Here is a 24,000-nt window from a genome sequence, read left to right as displayed (position 1 = left end):
TGCCTCGGAAGGATCGAACGACGCCGCACTCGACATCAGCAAGTGGACCAGGCGATGCGCTGGAAAAAAGGCAGAGGCGCAAGTTGCCACGACAAGATTTCCTGCCACCTGTGTATTGGCCGAGGATCACTCGAAGCGCATAATAAAATCAATACGCGGCTAGATCGACACGGCCCTGACGTTGAAACGCGGTAATACGAAGTTGCCCATCAACGACACTCCCGACTCAGCTCTCGCAGCGACACTCGCCGCGCCCGCTCACATCATCTCTCGACACCACAACACCAACACGCTGCACCGCCACTTGCACGTATAGCAGAGCTAATTCCTGACATCTAGACTGCCCCATCCATTCCTTCTCTGTCCGTAACACGTTTGGCTTCTTTGTGACTGCCCCATCGCTCCTTCCTCGACCACGACCGTCGCGCATCGCACGTCTCGGTGTACATGATACTGCCAATCGTATCAGAATAGGCCGCTCGAGGCATTGGTCGCTGCTTCCACCTGAGGGAAAAAAACAAATAAATCCAGCAACATGGGCAAGCCAGGCTTAGGGATATTCACCGCTCGCCGCAAGTCTCAAGGCAATGCATTCGAAGAGGTCGATATCGCAACAAGTCCCGAGACCATAACGGCGCCCGCTGCTGATTCTGGTGGCTTCCGGGTGCTGAGCAAGACGGAGGTAGAAAAGGCAAAAGAGCAGCGCAAGACACAGGAAAAAGACAGGTCGTCAAAGTTCCCGCGCTTCAGCGGCTTTGGCGGTGCTGGCAGCAAGAACCGCAACCAGTCCGTAGACGATGAGTCTCCAGGATCTTCAAAACGGTAAGCTTCGTATCCGCTAGTCATAGCGTCGGCCGGACTGACCCTTTAATTAGCGACAGCAAGTCAAGCAGTGGGACTCAATTTTCCAATTCGAGACCCTACGCCAATGGCCAGCATGGCTCGACCTCTACACTTCCTTCTTCCACGGACACCAGCTCCGACGACAACCTTTTCACTAATATACCCCGACCGACGGTTTCTCAACACAACAGCTCCCCTGCCCCTTCTTCGGTAAACGCCTTCCGTAAGAACTTACCCTCGCTACCCAAGTCAAGCTCTGGCGTGTCATCATACAAGGATCTGTCAGGGTCAGGGTGGAGTGGCAGAAATCGGGCTATGACCACATCGAGCTACGCGAGCACAGCAGTTCCGCCGAAACTCGAAGGGGATCTAAACTTCGGCGGCTTTGAAGACGACATGTTCAGCCATTTAAGCCGCAAAGAATCTCCCGAAGTACCACGAGAGACTGCGGGACGCTCACTCCTTTCGGAAAAGCGCACGTTCCAGGCCGAACCTATTAAGATACCACCGCCATCTGGCATCGAAGCGCCGTTGAAGAGTTGGGACAGCCGCAACTCAGCCGACAACCTTATGGCTTCTCCAAATTCAGACAATGACTCGCCGCCGCCGCCGCCTCCTCCCCACAAGTACTCCTCATATGCGCCGGTCGCGTCAGAAAGCCCTACCTTCCACCCATCATCTACCTTCGAAGACACCGATGCTCAGTTTGTTCGCAAATCATACACAGATAGAAAGTCGTACCGTGAAAGCTCACCCGAACAACAACCCAACTCCACCTCTTCGTCGTCTGCCAACTCCTACCAGACCCCCTATTCCTCTCGATCGGCCACGGCTACGAGCACCACCACGAACACAACACCAAAAGCTTCTCTCGCACCGGGCGCCTCTCCCTACAACGATGCCGAGGAAGATGACCTGTTCGCACCCTCGAAGCCTGCCCCCAAGCAGGAAATCCCGATAGCGAAGAAGTCTGCAGCCCTGCCCTCCAACGGCAACACTGCACCGGCTACTACTACAGCGGATGGAAGGCGTGTGATGTCACAAGCTGAGTTCAGGGAGTACCAGAAGAGACAGATGAACCAGCCACCACCAGAGGAAAGCTCTGACGACGAAGACTATGAAGATGAGGAGGACGCTATCAAAAGACGAGAGGAAGAGGAACTGATGAGGCGTAAGAACCAGCAAATGCACTTTGCCCGGGAAGCTATGCGACGCTCGACCACAGCCCCTGGCGCTCCCACAGATCCGGGAGTAGATCACATGGGCTTCCCATCGGAAACGTCGATGAAAGCCGAAGAATGGGAAGACGAGGATGTGCCGCTGGGTATTCTCGCTCAACATGGCTTTCCAAGTCAGACCCGTAACAGGTTTCCCAGCCAGCCAACAAACTCCATGCCCTCGTATATACCCGATCGCCCAGCCTCTGCGGGTGCTATGAGCCAACGCGGCGTTTCCCAAGCAAATCTGCCAGCCTTTGCGAGACATTTGCCTCAAGACCCGTACAATTCCTTCATTGGAGGAGGTTTGGTTCGGCCAACAAATCGTGAGTCTATGGGCTTCAATGGTTTCGCGCGTGGCCCTGGATCAGTCGCAGGCGGTTCTGTTGCTGGGGACATGGGTATGGGTCCTAGCATGATGTACCAAGATGCTGGTCTGTCGCAGCCCTCGCTCGTGGACCAGATTCAGATGCGGGATATGTCCAAGCAGAAGTACATGGGTGGTGCTTCAGCAAAGAAGCCCCAAGGTGGACCTTTCACTGGTGTTCTCGGCCAACAAATGAACGCGAACGGCCAACTTCAGAACTCGACGCGGATGTCTCAAATGCCCATGATGAATGGCATGGGCGGCATGAACCCCATGATGAACCCTATGATGGGTGGACAAATGCCGATGCAGGGTATGGGCATGGGCATGGGCATGGGTCAGATGGGGTACCCAATGCAGCAAGGGAACGAGTACATGCAGCAGATGCAACAAATGCAGCAGATGATCGCCATGCAGCAAATGCAACTGCAGATGATGCAGCAGCAACCCCAACAACAAGACCCAAGGATGTCAATGGCAATGCCCAACAACGGTTACGCAGGCAGTACTATGGGCAGTACAATGGGCGGCGCAGGCTTCCTAAACGTACCAAATGGGCAAAATCGACCAATGTCATTTATGTCGGCCAATGGAAACCAGCAACAGCAGCGCTCCATGTCGTTCATGGGCCCGCATCCAGGGTACACTCCCTCCATCGCACCATCCGAGCGTTCTAACATTGGGTTGTCCGCTAGGTACCGTCCCGTCGTCAACCAGTCCGATGCCGTATCCAACGGAACGTCCATGACGCTTCAAGCCTCGGGCGGCGCCAACCAGAACCGGACCAGCACCATCAAGGGTATCCTGAAGAAGGGCAGCCCAGGACCACAGATGAATGCTCCCCAGACAGACGACGCCGACGAAGACTGGGGCAAGATGGCAGCACGCAAAAACAGGTCAAAGGGCAAGGAGAACACCAGCTCAGGCCTTGAAGACCTTACTCGCGGTCTCAACATCTAGATGTTGTCACGCACATTCGCAACGCTCATAAGACGCATACGCAAACTTTTTCTCTCATGGCAACAACAAGCGCATTACTTAGAAACGCCGTGATACGGATCTCATGGTTCAAGGGAAAAGAAAGAAGAAACGAGTCCCGATAATTTCTCATTCCCCCACCAATTTTCTTGAAGACATATGGAAGCGATTTAAGTGGCCGATGGCCGAAATTCTTGTATTCTCTTTTTTGCATCTACCGGCGGCGTTTTCTTGTTTATTTTGGCGAAAGCCAAGAGAGTACTATCTGCGTTGTTCGATAAGGGAAAGCATACATGTTACAACTCTAGGCGCGCTCATACTTTCTTCTTGTCCCTTGTTTCTTCTCGTCTCGGCTACCTTGGACATTATCTTGCATCGATCGGGAGATATACCCACATCATGGCATTTGTGGCTTGGGGTAGATTGCGAACGAACTATCTATTTTTGTTTCTTGCATGAAAGGGTTCGGTGTTGTGCTTTGGGGTTGACGCTGGAACGGAACAGACGGCATGGGGATGGGGATGGGGATGGGAACGGCAATGAGAGGATTAGATCCTCTTGTAATAATAATATGGATACATATATACCCTTTACAAACATCTGCATTGGAATCTTCACTCCAACCTATCAACTCTGTGCAAGGCACAACTTTCTTGGTGTTTGCATTATGATGATTGAAGATTTATGATTAATAAGTCACTTGGAATGGTATCTAGCGACTGCACTGGACATTTGTCCAGATATGCCTCCATGTGTCTACACCAGAGACGCCCAAAACGCCGCCATGTCATGACCTACAGTCACTTGCCGTAGAGAGATTGTTTATCGCTCAGCCTTGCCGTCCCTGTCCAGCAGCTCCCGCGCAGCAATAATTTCCGCCTCGTCGTAGCCTTGCCATGCCTTCTTTCCTGACTTGTATAGTCTTATAATCTCGGCGAGTTTGTTTGTAGCAATCTCTTCTAACTTGTTTACGGTTTGGGCATTCGGGACGGGGATGTCGTCGTCTTCTTGTGCGTTGCGTTTGGATGTCGAGTCGGAGAGTGCATTGTTGAGCTTCGAGGTGAGGAGCTTGAGACCGTAGTAGCCACGTAGGTAACCGTCGTTGAGCTCGACGGAGCGGCAGAAGTGCTTTAGCGATAGGGCGAGAGAGGTGAGGCTGGGTGGGTTGTTGGAGGCTGTAGAGAGATAGTGTAGTGTGGCAATGTGTGCGTGTGCCTGAATGTTGATTAGTATACAATCATCATGGTCGGGGCAGCGCGGTACTCACACTCCATGCGTTGGGTGTGATGAGCAGAACTTCTTCGGCGCAGTATATCGCTTGCCCCCAAGCTGCCTGGCTTGCATAGAGATCGCTCGCCTCAGCCCATGCCTCAGCATCCGTTGGGCTGTACTGCAACAGCACTGTGACAGCTGTAATGGCATCGCCTGTCCTGCCCAGCGCCTTGAGCACAGCCACCCTCCTCTTCCTGATACTCATGTTGGTGGGGTCGTCTCGGAGGATCTTTTCATAGGCCTCAAAGACCTTTTCCAGATCAGCATCTGACTTGGACGTGGCCTCGTTGTAGATGCCGCGCAGTGTAACGATGCGCTCGTTGTGGTCGCCGAAGCGGGCTTCCAGCCGCTGCAGAATTGATAGGGCGGCATTCTCGTCGCCGGTGCGGAGTGTGGAGAGGAAGAGGTTCTCGTGGATGGTCCATGTCTCGGGTGTCTCGCGCGAGAAGAGGAGCGAGAGGGGCCATGGGAGGTTCGACGTTGGTGTTGTAGAGAGGACGAGAGGGGCCTTTTGGGACAGCGCAAGGGCGGTGGGCGGCGGTATTTGTGCGGGTGGAGAGAGAAGGTTGGCTTGTGTCATGTTGGCGATTGTTTGCGTCGCGGACGGGTGTGGAGTGCGTGTCAATGGCGACAGAGTGTCTGGAGAAGCATGTGGAGTTAGGTAAGCCGTTGGGGATGTTGTCCCAAGCTTCCGCCGGCGAAACTAGCGGGCGTTCGGTAGTCTCGACCCCATCTGGAATCGACCAAGTGCACGTCAACCTTGTTGACACTCGTAGCTTTCGCTTTCGCTGCGGACGAGTGCATGCAACCCGATTTCACGTCGCTACACGCCTGCTCCATGACGACTGCATCCCAATGACGATGCCTAGTGGCCTACCACCTTCACCCTCACGCCGCCCGTCTACCCCTCCACGCGCGCTTCCCTACCCAGACACACGACTGCGCGACACTGCCTGAGCGACATCCAACATGTATATCTGACCCCACGCTCCCGGGCCTGCATCAACCAGTGACTGACCTCCTTGCAGGTTCGAGAAATCCCTCTTCGACCTCATTCGGGGCCTCCGAAACCACAAGGGCAGCGAACGCGAATACATCGCCGAGAGCATAAAAGAATGTCGCAAGGAAATAAGGACCAACGACATGGACCTCAAGGCCACGGCACTCATGAAGCTCACTTATCTCGAGATGTTCGGCCACGACATGTCCTGGGCTAGCTTCAACGTCCTCGAAGTCATGTCAAGCTCCAAGTTCAAGCAGAAGCGCACAGGATACTTGGCTGCAGTACAAAGCTTTCGACGAGATACCGAGGTCCTGGTGCTCGCAGAGAACCAACTCAAAAAGGACATCATGAGTTCGAGTCCACAATACATCGCGCTCCCGCTCGGAGCCATCCCTCACGTCATAAACCCGAGCATGGCCAATTCGGTTCTCTCCGACTTGATACCACGATTGACGCACTCGCATGCAATGGTCCGCAAGAAGACGGTCGTGACACTATACCGGCTGGCTCTTGTGTATCCGGAGACGCTACGACCTGCGTGGCCCAAAATCAAGGAGCGCTTGCTAGATGACAACGAGGATGCGAGCGTCACAGCGGCAATCGTAAACGTCGTCTGCGAGCTGGGATGGAGGAGACCCCAAGACTTCCTACCGCTCGCACCAAGATTGTTCGATCTCCTAGTAGAAGGGGGAAATAACTGGATGGCTATCAAGCTCATCAAACTTGTAAGTCTTGAGGTCATACTAAGAAAGGCTGCAGCTAACCAAACTTAGTTCGCAACATTGACTCCGTTGGAACCTCGACTTATCAAGAAACTGCTACCTCCGTTAACCAAGATTATACGGGAGACGTCTGCTATGTCATTGCTTTATGAATGTATCAGTGGTATCATTCAGGGTGGCATTCTGGAAGCCGTGGAAGGTACCGCAGAAGGCGACGAGGTAGCAAAGCTATGTGTCGGCAAACTACGAGGCATGATGATAATAGAAGGAGATGCAAACCGTAAGCTAATGTACACTGTTCTCCAACGTTCCGCTTCTCATCAATCTGCAGTAAAATATGTCGCACTACTCGCCTTCGAAAAGATCGTCAAATCACATCCATACTTGGTTTCTCAGCAGCAAGATGTCATCCTCGAATGCATCGACGATCCAGACATCTCGATACGAATGCGTGCTTTGGATTTGGTGGTCGGTATGGTCAATCCAGACAATCTCACAGCCATCGTGGGTCGATTAATGCGACAACTTCGGAATGCACCCATTGCGACAGCGGCAAGTGATCCTAACAACGACCGGGCCAGACTTACTGGCATAACGCCCTACGGTGATGATGATTCTGACGCAGAAGAGACCCTGCCGCAGCACGAACAGAAATCCGACCAACCGCCGCCGCTGCCAGATGATTACCGCATCAGCGTCATCAAGAGAATATTAGACATGTGCTCACGCGACACTTACAGCAACATTAGCGACTTTGAATGGTACATTGACGTCCTTACCCAGCTTGTCAGGGTATCGCCGGCAACAAAAGCATCCTCAGTTATGGAAGAGGAGGAAGAAGTAGAACATTCAGATGACATTGGTGGCGGCATTGGACATGAATTACAGAATGTTGCTATCCGGGTAAAGAGCGTCCGATCGGAAGCCATAGATGCCGCACAGTCGCTCGTGCTTGTTGATCGAAGAGATCAAATGTTCCCAGCATCTGGCAATGGCGGTCAAGGTGTACTGGAATACGCCGGTTGGCTTGTGGGAGAATACGCCAACTATCTTACTCGCCCAGAGCCGGTTATGACGTCCCTACTACACCCCTCTTCTCTTCAACTATCTTCGAGAACCCTTGCTGTGTACCTACAAGCAATACCTAAGGTCTTCTCTAGCATGGCTGGAAATGATCAGGTGTCATGGACTCCGGAGCGCAAAACATTAATGTCCCTACTCATGGCTCGAATCATCCATTTCTTGGAGCCACTCTCTACGCATCCCAGTCTAGAAGTCCAAGAACGAGCGGTTGAGTACCTCGAACTCATGCGTCTCGCTGCAGAAGCTGCATCTGGAACTGCTGCCAGCGCCGATCAGGACACGTTTACCGATCCACCCCTATTACTTACACAAGCTATACCTGCGCTGTTCTCTGGTGCTGAGCTGAACCCGGTCGCTCCTGGTGCTCAACGCAAGGTTCCGTTGCCCGAAGACCTCGATCTCGACACACCAATCAACTCCAATCTCCAGCATCTGCTCTACACAGCCGACACAGAAGGGTTTGAGACAGAGGAAGATGATGTCTATGCAGCCTACTCGGAGCCACCAACAGCATACGCGGAAGCTCCTACAGTTGCTGCACCGGCTGCAGACCGTCTTGATGCCCCGCATAAAGAACCGACATCATACCAGAACGCAACCGAGGATGAGTACCTGGATGCTGACATTATTGCGCGTCGGAAAGCAGAGAGGAAAGAACGCTACAAAGACGATCCATTCTATATCGATCCCGAAGCGGACAAAGGCAGCGGAGCAGTCACACCACTTAGTAGAATTGTCCGGGATGGCAATAGAGAGAACAATGAGTTGGACATCGATTCGATCCCGATTATGGAACTCAACCTCGATAGTAAAGGATCATCTTCTGAACATCTGCCACGTTCTCGGAGTCCGCGCAAGCCGGTGCGAAAGGTCGATATTATGGGCGATGAGACGCTTGGACCTGCAGCTCCAGATGCTTTGAGAGATGATATTGTTCGGCCACAGCCAGGAAAAGCAAAGAAGTCATTGTTGGATGTGGACAGCTCTGGTCTTGCAGCATTAAGCCTTGACGACGATGGTACATCGAATCGCAAGCTTACACAGCTCGATATTGAAAGGAAGGCCCAAGAGGATGCTGAAATGAAGAAGGCGCTTCAAGAAGTTGAGCGATTACGACTCGAGATGCAGCGAGCAAGTGAGAGGTTACATGTCAAAGAAGAGGTCGCAGTCAAGAAGAAGAAGAGAAAGGTTAGGAAGGTTGCCGTGGAAGGAGACGATCCAGCTGAGACGCCACCACCAGAGGCGGAAGTCGGCGACGAGGAAAAGGCAACGCCTATCAAGAAAAAGAAGAAGAAGAAGGTCAAGCCTGAAGGACATGATGAAGAAGTAGCTGAAGGCGAAGCCGATGGTGGGGTAGAAGGCAAAGTCAAGAAGAAGAAAAAGAAGAGGCGGACTGTTGTCATGGATGAGGGTGCAGATGCGCCAGAGGAGCAGTAGTTCAAGCACGTTGCAATGTGTCTTGATCTTGAACAGATAAGATTCCAAAACCTCAATACCATGATATCGGCTATTCCAAGCTCTCCCAATACCGCAATGCTGCCTCTATAACGCCGTTTGCCCTATGTAATTGACGCAAGAAAGTGGTCTCTAGACCTGCTACCCCTCCAAGCTCTTCAAAGCTTCTCTCCGCCGTGGTCACCGTTCGTGTGCCTTGTATGTCCAGCCCCCAAATCTTGACATTGCCAACTATAAGTCAAGGCTGAGTTTGTATTCGTCCGTTCGATAAGTAATGAATTACATCACATTACTCGTTCCTTTTAAAAGAAGAGCTTAAGGACCTCGAAAAGAAGACCGCCGACTAGTATGAAAGCAAGAACGACTACAAACATGTTAGTCCTCAGAATTCCGATTGAGGGCCATGGGTACGTACTGATCCAGAACCTGCTGATGGGGCTCTTCTGGGGCGCCCGCTTCTTCACTACAGGCTCTGTTGACACGGGTTGGCCCATCTTCTTCTCTTGCGCCTTGGCGAAACGCATGTTTGCCTGACGTTGTTGTGGTGTTTGCGCCTGGAGGCTACGTTAGTATCCCGTGTGTTGTATGCGACCAGGGGGTTTGGTTGCATGCGTTTCGAGAGGGTGCCGTACCATTTTGGTTTGTGTATGCCAGATGGATATATGGGGCGTTTAAGCGGTTCCGGGAACTGAAGAGCGGGTAGCGAGCGTGTAGTGTCTTGTGCACGAAGAAGAGAGAGAGAGAACGGAATAAGGGTTCAAGTTGTTTGGTGAACGTGTTCCTTTGGAAAGTGCATCGCGTGGACCGTGCACAGCGCTAGGGTACCGGCATTAGCTGGGTACGCGCGCGGAGATAATGAACGGAGGTTTATACCGTTTCTAGTCTGTCGACTTTCTTGAATTGCCATCGCACCGGTGCTTCTACATATCCCCGCTCCACCAACCTTAGCGCAATACCTGGTGTCGCGTATTCGCAGGACCATCACACTCGTCTTCTTCGCTCTCTCAACGCTCAGTCTCGCCATCTACTGGGGTTCATTCTAGCAGCGACCGAAGGTGCTTCAGAAGCGGGGATAAAAGCTGTTACCTTTGCGACAAGATGAATCACCTCAGAGCAACACGGACGATATGGGGTAAAAGCGCGACGATACCCAGAAGCATAGGACGAACATCACGAAGAACATATGTAGCCGAAGCACCACCGCCTCATCCACCCAGTTCGCCGCCAAACCCAAACTCGGCTCCTCCGCCAAAAGAGCCATCGCGGGTAGTACGTCATACTCCTAATAGCCCGTCAACACACACTGTTGCTCCTCGAAACTAACGAATTTGTTGCAGGGCGCATACTACGGCACCTTTGGCTCGCCCCTCCTAAAATGCTTCCTCGGCGCCCTCTTCACATACCAATTGTCGTACTACCTTTGGTATAAACTCGAAGCTATCGAAGAGACACACGACACCAAGGCCGAGATACGCGATTTGCAGGAGGAGCTTCGGCAGGCAATAGAAAAACAGCGTCTCATTGCGCAAGAGAAGTGGGGACAGGCCACCGAAGCTTTTGAGAAGGAGAAGGAGGAGTTTGGGCAGGCGGTTGATGCTGTTACTGAGGAGTTCAAAGAAGGTGTGGATGAGGTTGGCAAGGGTACAAGGGCTGTGAGCAGGGTTGCCCGGGGTGGCTGGTGGCCTTGGTGAGGGGTCGCTGATGGGTGGATACCGATGTGCTGGGTGAGGGGTTTTGAGGGATTTTGAAGTGGCACTTGTACATTATGGTGTGGTTTACATGTATATCAGTTGGACCGACGATACCCCAGCAGTACCTTATGGATATACTTCATCCGCCTTCAACGACGTCTCATCATTCAATCTGCTTTCCTTTACATGCGCATGAGCTACGCCATCTTCTTTCTGTAACATCACACCAGTCCAATCTCTGCACAGCTTCCTTTGAAGCTTATTCTTCGTCATACCCCTATTGCCTCGATTTCCATAACTGCTTGTCTCTCTCTGATATGGGCACTCGGCTTTGAAGGAGGGATGTCGATATCCGGTAGATGACGTCTCAAAGCAGAGCGCTCGGCCATTCGAAAAGCGCCTGGTACGTAGCTCTGGGACAGACTCTCTTCCAGCATTCCATGTAACGAGACGCTGACTCGTGTCATCAACAATCTCATCATGGGTCACAATACGGCACTTGTCCATAAGTATAGTCCTTCAACCGAAAAATTCGCCAGAAACAAGCGACTCCCACGGCTTGCCTGTATCCCAGACACGCCTCATAAGCGTACTGACCTTGGGCACCTAACACACAGTAAGCGGGTGAGACCCTTTTTATCATCAGCACACAACTTACATGGTTCAGTCCAAAGCCCTCTACATTCCTCAACCGGTCCAGGATCTTCTCTCTCTGTCCTTCATCATGTGCGTCGCATCCAGCAGCAAACATTGGGAAGATCAAACAAGCTTCTGCTGTACTTCCCCTCCGAATTTTGTACAACAAACCTACAATCTCTCGAACCGCTTGCTGAACTTCGTGATCCATGGCCGGCTTACCTAGAACACGACGATACAAGTGAATCAATCCGGCCCAATGATACAATTCATTTGTCGCATATATCTCGGTTGCGTCCCACGCACCTTCAGATTCGGACGAAGTACTGGAGCGGTGGTTACATCCTTTACGGATGTTGCGATCCAGCACCCCATCTTCGAGCGCTTGGCGGATCTTGACTGCTTCTTCGACAACCTCGGGGCTAGGACTCCAGCCTTCTCTAACGTTGCCTTCTTCGTCAATGCGCCGGGGTTCACAACGCTTCGCTAGTTCGGAAACACGGGCGAGGGATCCTATGCAACGTATTGTAAAGCCCATCAGACAATCAATTTCGAAGTCTTCGTCTGCCGAGGCGTTTTCACTGGACCAATAGGACGAACCGAGGGGCGTGTCGTTCTTGTTCCCACTCAATGAGCCGAGAACGTCGAGGTATGCGAACCACCGGGAAAGGAAGTATGCCACACGATCATGCCGGCCCATTCCCTTCGGTCCACCGCGCTGGATGATCATTTGGCGTGCCATGGTTAGATGGTTTTGCCAGGATACGGGTACTTCGAATGTACCCGAACATATGATCTCCAGACTTGCCATCATTATGACTGCTGCTAGAGTACTGTCTGATATAGCTTTTGGGTCGTTGTTGAGCGCTTCACGCAGTTTAGGAAACACATCTTGTACCCAGACTGCGATGCGATTTGAAGGCTCTGGATGGTTAAGCATACGTGCGCGGTGTGCCGCACTGTATGCGAGGAGAAGATTCATTATGTTCTCGTCTTGTACAGCCACTGCTGACGTCAGTGGTAATTTTTGGAAATTGCTACGCACTTACTCTCTGGTAGGATTTCGCGAAATGGGTTTCGCTCGCAGTCATGGTTTACAAGGACACGCGCTGTATGGTTGATAAAATGATGGAAGTACAAGAGGTTCATCTGATTCTCCATAAGCAAAGGCGGTAGCGGCTCAAGAGATTTTGAAATCCTGATCGGAACCGGCTTTGCGTAATATCCTCCACTCTCGAAGGCCATATCCTTGCCGTAGGGCTCTGCACTACCATACGGTGTGTCGTCACCAAAGCCCATTGTGTCACTCTGTGGACTGAATATAGCAATAGCCGAAAAGTCGTTATTCCTCGGAGTATCGGTGTCAGGGAGTCCCAGGTCATAGCCGTAGGTTGTGAAAGCAGAATCAGCAATTGGATACTGTCGACCCCGCTCAGCCCCCACGTTGGATGGACCTGGCCTCTTCTTTGGAAGATCATTGATCAGGGACTGGACTGACACACGACGTAAATCGGGCGGTGACTGTGCGGAGTTTTGTGGTGTCAATGATGTCTGCACAACGTTCCCTTCAGAACCGACTGACAATGGTGTCAGAGGCATGACTGGATATGGACTATAAGGTAATGGCGAGCCTGTATCCAAATCTGCAGGAAAATCATACTTCTGGCGTTTGCTCATGGGATCTACTGAACCTGAGAGTGGCGGTGGCATCGCAGTATCATTGGGAGTAAAGCCAATATCACTGGAGTTGGTAGCATCTGAGATAGATGCGTGAAATTGTGCGTGAGTATAGGGTGTAGAGGCTAGTATGTCGCTTTGGAAGTAAAGGCCATCGTTTGCAGCGTCATTGCGGTTGGAAGCTTGCGGCATATTCCGCGTCAAGTCTGGATCAAAAGCTTGTGTCGACGACCTGGGTGGGGAGATTTGGGACCTTGATCGCGCATGGTGTGGCCGCGTGTATGTCTCGGGGTTGGACGAGAAAACATTATCTTCAAACGTAAAGGTCGACTCATACGGACTGCCGGACGCTGCGCTCGAAGCATCGGACCCGGTACCCCTTCTGTCTTTCTTTGAGCGGCCTCCCCAATTCAGTCTAATACTGTAATCGCATGTTTCCCCCTGGCGTTCGCAGTTGGTACATCGTGGTTTCTCTTCGCCACTACAAGCAGTTATTAACAGCACATCATGAGGCGTCGAAGCAACACGTCTTACCATTTTACCTTTCGAGCTTTACATGGCCTGTGTTGAGTGAGCACGAATGAGTAAGTTCTAGAGACCTGGGGTACTACCAGCAGCCGTTTCGCGATCTTTTCTTCGGCTCAACACCGGGCTTCTTCGGTCGAGGCATGGCGCTGTCGGTTGACGGATAACACAAAGATATTGCAGACGACGGCTATAACTAATGTCTTTACAGGTGTGTGTGCAGTCAAGACAACGCCATATGAAGCTAACTCGGCAGGCTGAGGACGCCCTTTGGATGATGACGAGCAGCAGTGCACCCGAGTTCCGAATACTAGGATGTTGGGTCGGCTGTACCGCATGTATGCATCTAGCGTGCTCTGACAAGCGACAACATTGCTGATGTGGTGAGGGTATGTATATGATCGCTTATCTTGCGTAGCGAGGTTCAAATGTAGGTTCTCCGTTCCGAGTGGAGAACGAGGTGGAAGTAGGAACGATAAGCCCCCGCACTTTGCAGCGCGCTCCAATCGCAACCTTGAAACCTCAATGCTTCATGCTAAGTGGGGCTGGACGATATCGGCAAGATCGACTCGGAACGAACTTTTCTCATTCCGCTGGGAATCTCATCGTTGTAATGATAAATGATGACTTTAGCTCTTTGGCGCGTTACTGAATTCTGTAATGGATATGTTTTTCGGCCACTGCCTGATGGAAGGCTGGAATATTTGCCCGCCGTCAGCACAGTCATACAGGCACAATCGATCATCTGTGTCTTTCGAAGAATGAATAAGAGAAGAAGATAAAAAGTGCACCGTGATTGATTCACGTATCTGAGCAGATACTGCAGCGAACTGCCAATTATCGACATACTAGATAATTCGTGACGCTCTCAAGATGGGCGTTTCGCCTTGTACATGTATATCGTACAGCTTGTAAAAGTGAACAATTTACACTGCTAGCGCTCATTGCTAGAGACCGCTCTCAAGGTAGAGGCTTCTGACATGGCTCGAGTGGTAGAATTGGATTGTGTTGAGCTCACACGCGAGTCGACCGAAATGACAGACGGGCTGGCGTACGTGTCAGGTCGTTCGTCTTCGTCCTCGTCGTTCCTGTTCATCATCTCTTCATCTTCATCCTGGCTTTCCTGATCTGTGCTTGCAGCTTCGGCTTCGAGGGCAGTCATACGTCTGACAAACTCATTTTGCAGTTCCTTGAGCCAAGCAGTAAGAACCTCACCTTCTAACACCCCTGTGTGGGCTTGGATGAGATGTTCTTTGAGATTTAGGACGAGTTTACGCCGCTTTTCTCTGAGCACAGTCCCGGATGCTTTCTTCCTTTGCAGCATATGTCGCTCGACCTTCTGCGCAACTAAGGTGGCATGCTCCACAATCCCAGGTGGAAGTGGGACGACGCGCGCAAGCGTTAGACCATAATGTACCTCCTGCACAATCCCTTGAGTCGTTTTGTAAAGCATTGTCATGCTGTGTGGATCTTCCATCTGAAAGGGTAAGTGGTTTGGCCTAGGCAGGACAGAAATGATCTCACTTCTACCGCCAAATGCAGGTTCTGGACTCCGACACGATCACCCATGATTATTGCAAGGTCCTTGAAGTGAGTCGCAAACCATACCAGAGCCTATTGACATATTAGCAAGATGCAGAGATAAGATAGACATACGTACTCGGCTCGAAACAAGGGCTTCCGCGATGGCTAAGGCGATAGCTAAGCCATCTCTAGTGCTGGTACCACGACCCAATTCATCAATCAAGACCCTTTATGTTATCAGTACTGTCGATATACGAATGGAGTCTAATCACCCACAAGCTACGCCGGTCAACATTACGTAGGATGAAAGCGATCTCTTTCATCTCTGCGGCAAATGTAGATACATTGGTTTCGATGTTATCATCCATGCCCAATCTAGCAAACAACTGGTGTAGAATGGGAAACGAGCCGTAATTGGCAGGGACGCTGGATCCGGTTAGCACCTAGAGACATACCATGAAATTCGAAGGGTAGGTACTAAGAGCCGATTTGAGCCATGATAGTCATTAGAGCGACCGATCTTATGTAGGTGCTTTTTCCACTCATATTGCAACCAGTGACTATCTGAAACCTTGTCTGTTGCGTCGCGTAAACATCGTTTGGGACGAATTTACTCTGCATGATCTTCTCCTTGATCGGGTGTCGTCCCGCTTCGATAGCTAGCGTATCAGTAAGTCGTGGCTGAGCTGAGGACATGTTAGCACAATGTGCATTAGGCACTATAGACTTGAGTTTGCTTACTATATTTGTTTACTGTAACCAAATGCGCGAATGCCGTAACCTACTACCCATGAGCTTTATCGACACCATAGATTGCTCAATCATATATACCATATCTAGCATCGCTACTGCTTCGCAGATCTTGAACATGATGGACATATGACTACGGACCTTGTCGATAAGAGCCTCAACTGCTTCATCGCCTAGTGAATATCAGTAACCATACTGCATGGTGTTCGTAGCTTTAGCTGTACTCATGAGAATGACTTCTTGGTGCGAAACAGCAATCTTGGCGCCGTTAGTAAAACCCATATCAACTATACATAACCACGTGCTTTCTGGTTACGCTTCATGAGCTCTAGTGTCTGGCACTCGATACTCTTCTTGCGACGAATCACGTTGGTGAATACTGGAGGTAGTACTTTGCCTTCCAACTCGGACGTTGCAATTTTCATGTAGAACTGGCGCGCTGTGTCATATTTGAGGTCGAGTCGAATATCGTGCTCCTCTTCTTGAAGTCAGCGAGTGTGTTTGCCGTAAGAACAGACTGTGTTTTACGACTGAGCTCATTTGAGTGTTGATACGCATCTTCTGTGGCTTCCTTATAAGTAGTACGCGCAACGTCAAGTAGACCATTGACTCCTGATTTTACGGCATATGTGCGCTGATTCCTCAGTTCGAGAGGCTGCCTTGCGTACGTGGTGTCTTCGTTGATGACGTGATCGATCAACTCTTGTACAGGCGCGACGTTCTCTGGTGCACAAATCTCGCGAATGTTATTCAACATTACAGACTTAGTTCCAGTAAGGGCTTCGAAGACAGGCCGTACGGAGTTTATGAACTGCTTGAGCATGATGATGTGATTGATAGACTGCTCCGTTGTCTGAAGAGTTGGCTTGCTTGGTGTGATGATTAGCGCGGTCAGTATGCGGTCAGCATCGAGGAAATTTTTCAGCGCTGCCTGTGTTGCAAAGAATAGCTCTTCCTTTTTGGTCAGATCGTCCACTGCAGCGTATCGCGTGTTGAGTACTTCTGGATCAGTAAGTGGTTGTAAAATATTGCTCCGGAGGAGCCGTGCGCCCATGGGTGTCGACGTTTCGTTAAGAAGGCCGAACAAACAATCTTTTGACTTCGGATCACGGAGATTCTGGACCAGTTCGAGCGAGTAGATAGTGGACACATCGATCATCATCGATCCTTCTGACGGCTCATATCTCATCCGGAGCGAGTGAAGGGAGAAGACCATACCCATACCCAGATCAATGTACTTGAGCGCCTGTGAAATTAGCCATAGTATGCGCAAATGGGTGGGAAGGACACTCACTGCTGCCATGCAGCACACTGCATAGTAGTTGCCAGTGACGGAGACCTTGATAGCTTCGACATCCTCTTTAAAAGCTAGAGATTGAATGTACTCGTATCCAGTCGACTCAGCCCAATAGCGCCGATCAAGTAGAGTCAACTTGCTGCCGATATCCTCAAGGTTCTCTTCAATGATAGAGAAGAGCTTCGACCTAGGACTCGCTGCAGTAGAGACGATCAGAATCTCGGAAGGGCCGTAGACCTTCAGTTTATGGACAGTTCGGACGAAAGTCTGGCTGTCGCAGATTTGACAGAGTACTGCTTCTGCTGTGTCAAGGTTCACGAAGGCCAGACCAACGGTAGGTGAAATCCCCCGAGACTCGGCAATAGCACAGACAACATTCTGAGCCTCGACTCTAGCGATAGTAGAGGCACCGGTTCTTGGTCGTGCAGTCGAGGGCCTACCTGTGTTTCTGCGGGTACCTGGACGGGACGTAGTGATGGTTATATAGTCACCATATCCGTACGACGTAGACGCAGAGGTGCTCTGTGAGGTCGAGGACCTTGGTGGGTGGAACATGATTGTTGGTGCTGTGAGATTAGCCGTTGAGCATTTGCGTGAATCATGAGCTTCAGTGACTGAAAGGTGTCGCTGCTAGAGCTGAGACGAAAGGCGGAACAAGAGAAGGCAAGCGCGTCGCCCACAGGGAAACAGCTTAGCGCGCTGCCCCACTACTACTAGCGCGTCCATTATCGATAACACCTAGAAATTATTTTCCCAATCCCATAGCAGTGAGGGCGTTCAAGCAGAAGACAGCTTCAACGCTTTGCCTATTAACTCCGGTTTCGTACTGCAAAGTATTTGAAAGATGGCGACCCAGTACCCACCTCCGTCAAAACGTCAGAAACGGGAGCAAGCCGAGATTGCACGCCAACAACAAGACATTGACACTACGATACCCGATGGCACTGTACGAGTGCGCTTCGTCGACCAAGCCACAGGCGAGAGTGGCAGTATCCCAGTGCTCACTGTACCGTTATCGCAAGCGTCGACGAAGAATCTTGAGCTCTTGCTCAACAACCTGAAGGACCAAGCCGATGATCAGATACCGTACCGCTTCTTCCCCGATGGCGCGACGGAGGCGCTTGCCGACAAGGACGATTTATACAACGCATTGGTCAAGCCTGGCAAAGCGTCAGCGGAAAACGAGATAGTACTTCAATATGCGCCGCAAGCAGTCTTTCGAGTCAAAGCTGTTTCACGTTGCTCGGCAGCAGTTTCGGGCCACGGTGACAACATTCTAACAGTCAACTTCTCGCCAATTAGCTCGAGCAGAATGGCGAGTGGTAGTGGAGACAAGACGGTGCGGGTATGGGACTGTGACACAGGAACACCAGTGCACACGATGAAGGGGCACACAAGATGGGTTCTAGCAGTTAGCTACTCGCCCGACGGCTCTCTGCTTGCTTCCGGTGGCTACGACAACGAGGTGCGGATATGGGATCCAAACACCGGAAAGCAGATCGGACCTGCTCTCAAAGGTCATACCAGCTTCATCACGTCACTCTCCTGGGAGCCCTACCACCTACAAGAGGCTGGCCGGCCACGAGTTGCGTCTTCGTCAAAAGACGGCACAGTAAGAGTGTGGGATGCGGTAGGCGGCCGAATCGACTATGCTCTATCTGGTCACAAGGGCAGTGTGACATGCGTTAAGTGGGGTGGTACTGGACGGATATACACCTCGTCTCACGACAAGACCATCAAGGTCTGGGATGCTGCGAAGGGCACGCTTGTCGATACCCTATCAGGACACGCGCATTGGGTCAATCATCTTGCACTTTCAACAGACTTTGTCTTGCGTACATCGTATCACGACCATACACGCAAGGTACCTTCTAGCCCTGAGGAGAAGCTCGCCAAAGCCAAGGCGCGCTTTGAGAAAGCTGCTACCATCAACGGAGAAATAGTGGAACGCTTAGCGACTGCTTCAGAGGACTGTACAATCATATTGTGGACGCCTCTGACCAGCAAGAAGCCAGTTACAAGAATGACAGGTCACCAAAAGCAGATCAACCAGGTCACCTTCTCACCAGACGGTGCACTCCTAGCGTCAGCGGCATGGGACAACCACGTAAAACTATGGTCAGCACGAGACGGAAAATTCCTCAACACGCTCAGGGCACACGTCGGCCCAGTATACATGACCTGCTTCTCTGCGGACAGCCGACTGTTAGCAAGCTGCAGTAAGGACACGACGCTGAAGGTGTGGGACATGAGGACTGGCAAACTAAAGGAGGATTTGCCTGGGCACAAGGATCAGGTGTTTGCGTTGGATTGGAGTCCAGATGGTGAAAGGGTTGGGAGTGGTGGTGCCGACAAGCAAGTGCGGATATGGAGCAATTGATTGGGACCCGATCAAAGTAGGATGGTAGAAGCTGAAATGATACCCCCTGGTGCGAGTACAATTGAGTTTTTGCCCAGAAGTAAGCGTGAGCTTCAATATCTGCAATTCCTGGAACTAGGACTTGGTATATGCCTTTGAGAACGCTACAAGTTGGAAGTGAGGCTGAAGCGGTGGCTAATGTGGTGGCTGACGTGGCGTGAGTGGGTCGCTCGGTGAACTGCCTGCTGCCTCGATCGCCCGGATATCGGCATCCCCGCAATTATCATGCCAAGCCGTCAAAAGCTGCCTTTCGCAGTGGCCTGACACACGCACAACTGCGGGCACACACGACGTCATCGCAGGAAAGCATTCGATCATGCACGGGGCCTGCTATTCATCACGGATCTTCGGCCCTGCAGCTGTAAATGATTCGCGTGCAGCGTGCCAAGTGGAGCTTCAAGGACAGGTTATGCGACGTTCCCTTGCTTGTACCTACGTCAATCGTGAATAGAACATAACATTCCCTGTCTTTGCGCTTTTCCTGTTTCCTCCCAATGCGACAGGTTTCACGAAGCTTCCCAAGACTTACGATTTCTCACGGCTAATGAATTCACGACTTTACCCCGCCGCCAACCACTAATTGCACAGGTCAGCCCCTCGCTACGAACGACCTTGACCAGCACCGACGCAAGTCACTACTCACTGCTCCATCATGTCCGGCGTCGAGGACGTGGACGCCCAGCGTAGAAACTACCGACGGCCGCACAATGCGCATAATCCAATACCCACAGTCCAAAAATACCGCGAAGAGAAGCAGCGTAGAGAAGACGCATACGGCCATGCAGATGGCGCGAGTAACGAACCAAGTACACGAGATCGGCTGGGGGACGCCGTCAACGTCTTCAGGCATGGTAAAGACGTAGAGTTGGATAACGACGGCAATGGACCATATCCAGTCAGAAACAAGAACATCGAGCTAGACGAGCCGATTGCAGACGATCACGCCGGAAAGAACACGCCCGAGAAGAAGGATCAGAATCTAGCGAAAGACCAGGACAGCGAAGATGGATTGCAGGACACAACGGAGGACGGCATGTCCTCGTCAGACCCTAAGCAGGCCCGGAAGGATATGAAGAAGTTCAAAGCCGATGGTGCAGATCGCGAAGTCACGGATCCCATTACCCATCTACCTATTCAAATCCACGACTACACAGACCGAGAGCTGAAGAGCACTGCAAAGAATCCACCACCTGTAGGGTCAGATCCACGCACGATGACTGGCAAAGACGCCATCAACAAGAGCGACGAGCATCTCAATGATGAGTGGCAAGAATCACAGGATTCACATATTGGTATGCAGGCATTGTTCCCGCCTCCGTCCTTCGATAGGACACGAAGCGAGATCACAACCGTCTATATGCAGGCTGTAACTGTTGGTGTGGGAGCAGCTGCAATCAGCTTGATGTTGGTGAACACACTGTTCTGGCCTACGCGCCACGCGACCGGCTGGGGAAGACAGTTGTGGAAGGCCACTGAACTCAGCACTATGGCAGTCGTCTCTGCGGCCATCATACTCTTCATGCGACAGTGGTCAGAGAACAAGATCAAAAATGTGTGGGATGCTGAGGTCTGGCAGGCGGAAAGACAAAGAGGTCAGAAACTGGCCAAGACTCAAACTGCTGAAAGTACGCAGTGGTTGAACTCGTTGTTTGCGTCCATATGGCCATTGATCAATCCGGATCTGTTTACCAGCATTTCAGATACACTCGAGGTACAGAATCCACAGCACACTCAATATACAAGCTAACTTTTGCAGGATGTCATGCAAGCCTCTCTCCCCAGTATGGTCCGTATGGTCGCTGTCGAAGACCTTGGTCAAGGTAGCGAGGCCCTTCGCATCCTTGGTGTCCGATGGCTTCCTACAGGCGGGGCTGCCAGATCTGTAGGCTCCGATGGAAACTTGAAGTCTCCTGACCAAGAGAAGGGCGACCGGACTGTCGAGGATAGCGATGATAACGGCCAAGGCCAAGATGACCAACCACAACAGGACACAATGGAGGCTGAAGATGGAGATTTCGTAAATGTGGAACTTGCCTTCGCATACAGACCATCCACAGGAAAGGGTATCAAGTCACGCGCCAAACATGCTCATTTATTGTTGGCATTTTACATGCCAGGCAATATCAAGATACGTAAGTTTTGCGTTCCCAGATGGCACTCATTTGCTTACACATTTTAGCTGTCTGGGTCGATCTCGCTGGTGTAGTTGGCGTTATGCGCTTCCGTCTGCAGCTCTGTCCTGATCCTCCGTTCTTTTCAGTTTGTACCATGGCCTTCATGGGCCAGCCCAAAGTGACGCTATCGTGTGTACCACTCATCAAGAAAGGACCAAATCTCATGGACGTGCCTCTAATCTCAAGCTTCGTGCAATCATCCATGGATGCAGCACTGGCCGAGTATGTCGCACCCAAATCTCTTACCTTGGACCTCAAAGATATGTTGATGGGCGACGACTTCAAGAAGGACACAGTCGCACAGGGTGTTATCATGGTGCGTATCAAATACGCATTCGACTTTAAAGAGGGCGATACCAAGATCGGTCCTTTTGGTGGTTCTGCAGACCCTTATGTGAGCGTGGGATGGGCCAAGTTCGGAAAGCCGCTTTGGTCGACGCGTGTTCTCCAGCAAAACATGAATCCCCACTGGGACGAACACTGCTTTGTCTGTGTCACCTTTGACCAGTTGAACGTAGATGAGAAGCTAAGGCTGCAGTTGTGGGATTCCGACCGTTCCACTGCTGACGACGACCTGGGACGTATAGAGGTGGACCTCAAAGAGTTGATGAAGAGTGATGAGACAAATGGAAAAATGCACGACCGAGAAGATGGTTTCAGAGCACTCAAGAGCGGAAATGACATGCCTGGAAAACTGAGCTGGAGCTTGGGTTATTTCTCGAAAACCAGAATCACCGATGACCAGCTTGCTATGCAAGACGAAGACCCCGATGTTGAGAACATAGACCAGTTGAAAAAGAAGATGTACAAGGAGGCAGAGGACAAACTTCGGGAGGCGAGCGAGGATCACCGAAACGAAGTGGAACAGCAAAAGTCTGAAGAGTTCAAGAACCGCCAAGATCAACTCATCATCGCGTCCCCACCTTCTGAAGACTATCCGTCAGGTATCCTCAGCATCCAGATCCACCAGATTACTGGCTTGGAATTGGAAACGCTGAACAAACAGAAAGACTCTGCGAACGCAGAGGCAACAGATGAAGAAGAGGAAGGCGACAGCTTACCCTCTGCATATTGCACCATCATTCTCAATCACAAGAAAATCTTCAAAACGCGCACCAAGCCGAAGAACTCGAAGCCATTCTTCAACGCTGGCTGCGAGCGCTTCATTCGAGATGTTCGCAATACCGAAGTACACATTGCCGTTCGTGATGCTCGTATACACGAAGACGACGCCTTGCTCGGTATTGTCTACCTGCCTCTGGAAAGAGTATTTCACAAGCGCAGCCAGATCAACCACATGTTTCCCCTTGCTGGAGGTGTAGGATATGGCCGCATAAGAATCTCCATGGTCTTCCGAAGTGTGCAGGTACAACTACCAAGAAATATGCTGGGCTGGGACTACGGAACTGTGGATATCAAACCCTCTGTAAAGGCTATTGACGTGCCGGAGGACCTAAAGCCCCTTCGACTCAAGGTCCGCACGCCATTGGAACGCGCAAAGCTTCACTCGCGAGGACGGAATGGTAAGGTCCACTCAGAAGAGGGACAGACTATCTGGACTCCGAGGAAGGATAGATGCATTCGCCTCCCTGTGCGGGCACGCTACTGTGCGCCTCTTGTCTTCGAGTTTAGACAGGATGCTACTTTCAGAGACCACACCCCAGGCTTTGGCATCCTATGGCTCAAGGATATTCCCGATAACGAGGAACAGACAGTACGCGTCACTATCTGGAAAGGTGACCTGGAGCGCGCAGAGAATAACGTGCTTGATTCGTATGGTGAGAAGCTGGGCGAGATCGAAGTAACATTGACGTTTTGGTCTGGCTTATCAGGATACCACGAGAAACTTGCAAAGGGCGACAAGCACATTACCAATGTCATGGAGGTTCTTGATGTTACCAATGATCAGGAGTGGTCCGATTGGGATGATTCAGATGGCGATAAACCTGGAATCAACGACAACAAGGACACCGAAAGCGACAGCTCATCTTCGGACAGTTCGGATTCGGAAGACGACGGTGAGGACGACAGCGGTAGTAAGAAATTCATCCCAGACTTTCTCCAAGACGGTGGCAAAAGAATCGACTCGAAGCTGAGCATGGAGGGCAAGAGTGGTCCTATCAGCAAGATGAAAGATTACAAGGAGAATATGCACCAGCTACATCGTAAGAACAGGGGCATGATGCAGTGGAAGGGTCCACGAACATTGGCCTGGATGAAGCATGTCGGCGACCGTGGAAAGAAGAAAGTGGGAAACATGTTCCATCACCACGAGAGGAGTGGAGGGGGTGTTGAGACAGAGGCTTGAGATCATGTTCTTATCACATAGCGTGCGCGTCCGGCGTTAACTCATACGGTCTTATGTAC

At 51.3% G+C, this 24,000-nt stretch overlaps 8 protein-coding genes across 8 annotated transcripts; 5 read left to right on the top strand and 3 right to left on the bottom strand.

Moving 5' to 3' along the window:
- Positions 1–535: 535 nt before the first annotated feature.
- On the top strand, positions 536–3,387 carry J4E82_005445 (uncharacterized protein; the record flags this gene model as incomplete). Its single annotated transcript, XM_051731712.1, has 2 exons — positions 536–822; positions 876–3,387. The coding sequence occupies 2 exons, from the start codon at positions 536–538 to the stop codon at positions 3,385–3,387; spliced, it is 2,799 nt and encodes a 932-aa protein (XP_051588441.1).
- Positions 3,388–4,227: 840 nt separating this feature from the next.
- On the bottom strand, positions 4,228–5,257 carry J4E82_005444 (uncharacterized protein; the record flags this gene model as incomplete). The annotated part of the gene is made up of 2 exons (XM_051731711.1): positions 4,228–4,620; positions 4,673–5,257. 2 exons carry the CDS (start codon positions 5,255–5,257, stop codon positions 4,228–4,230), a joined length of 978 nt encoding a protein of 325 aa, XP_051588440.1.
- A 281-nt stretch (positions 5,258–5,538) lies between these two features.
- Positions 5,539–8,922, top strand: J4E82_005443 (uncharacterized protein; the record flags this gene model as incomplete). Its single annotated transcript, XM_051731710.1, has 5 exons — positions 5,539–5,545; positions 5,636–5,648; positions 5,706–6,405; positions 6,454–6,682; positions 6,734–8,922. The coding sequence occupies 5 exons, from the start codon at positions 5,539–5,541 to the stop codon at positions 8,920–8,922; spliced, it is 3,138 nt and encodes a 1,045-aa protein (XP_051588439.1).
- A 320-nt stretch (positions 8,923–9,242) lies between these two features.
- J4E82_005442 (uncharacterized protein) lies at positions 9,243–9,575 on the bottom strand (the record flags this gene model as incomplete). Its single annotated transcript, XM_051731709.1, has 3 exons — positions 9,243–9,304; positions 9,356–9,494; positions 9,573–9,575. The coding sequence occupies 3 exons, from the start codon at positions 9,573–9,575 to the stop codon at positions 9,243–9,245; spliced, it is 204 nt and encodes a 67-aa protein (XP_051588438.1).
- A 463-nt stretch (positions 9,576–10,038) lies between these two features.
- J4E82_005441 (uncharacterized protein) lies at positions 10,039–10,631 on the top strand (the record flags this gene model as incomplete). The annotated part of the gene is made up of 2 exons (XM_051731708.1): positions 10,039–10,209; positions 10,278–10,631. The coding sequence occupies 2 exons, from the start codon at positions 10,039–10,041 to the stop codon at positions 10,629–10,631; spliced, it is 525 nt and encodes a 174-aa protein (XP_051588437.1).
- Positions 10,632–11,150: 519 nt separating this feature from the next.
- Positions 11,151–17,595, bottom strand: J4E82_005440 (uncharacterized protein; the record flags this gene model as incomplete). The annotated part of the gene is made up of 14 exons (XM_051731707.1): positions 11,151–11,237; positions 11,290–12,272; positions 12,317–13,425; positions 13,479–13,505; positions 13,556–13,618; positions 14,525–14,889; positions 15,078–15,083; positions 15,130–15,220; positions 15,270–15,419; positions 15,472–15,679; positions 15,779–15,916; positions 15,968–16,001; positions 16,037–16,221; positions 16,272–17,595. 14 exons carry the CDS (start codon positions 17,593–17,595, stop codon positions 11,151–11,153), a joined length of 4,770 nt encoding a protein of 1,589 aa, XP_051588436.1.
- Positions 17,596–17,884: 289 nt separating this feature from the next.
- On the top strand, positions 17,885–19,420 carry J4E82_005439 (uncharacterized protein; the record flags this gene model as incomplete). The annotated part of the gene is made up of 1 exon (XM_051731706.1): positions 17,885–19,420. One exon carries the CDS (start codon positions 17,885–17,887, stop codon positions 19,418–19,420), a length of 1,536 nt encoding a protein of 511 aa, XP_051588435.1.
- A 691-nt stretch (positions 19,421–20,111) lies between these two features.
- Positions 20,112–23,941, top strand: J4E82_005438 (uncharacterized protein; the record flags this gene model as incomplete). The annotated part of the gene is made up of 3 exons (XM_051731705.1): positions 20,112–21,170; positions 21,216–21,591; positions 21,639–23,941. 3 exons carry the CDS (start codon positions 20,112–20,114, stop codon positions 23,939–23,941), a joined length of 3,738 nt encoding a protein of 1,245 aa, XP_051588434.1.
- Positions 23,942–24,000: the final 59 nt, after the last annotated feature.

This window comes from Alternaria postmessia (genome assembly GCF_024291825.1).
Source record: "Alternaria postmessia strain BMP 2775 chromosome Unknown scaffold_29, whole genome shotgun sequence".
Classification (NCBI taxonomy): domain Eukaryota; kingdom Fungi; phylum Ascomycota; class Dothideomycetes; order Pleosporales; family Pleosporaceae; genus Alternaria; species Alternaria postmessia.
Note: the sequence above shows the minus strand (reverse complement) of the source record. Positions and strands in the feature narration are given on the sequence as shown.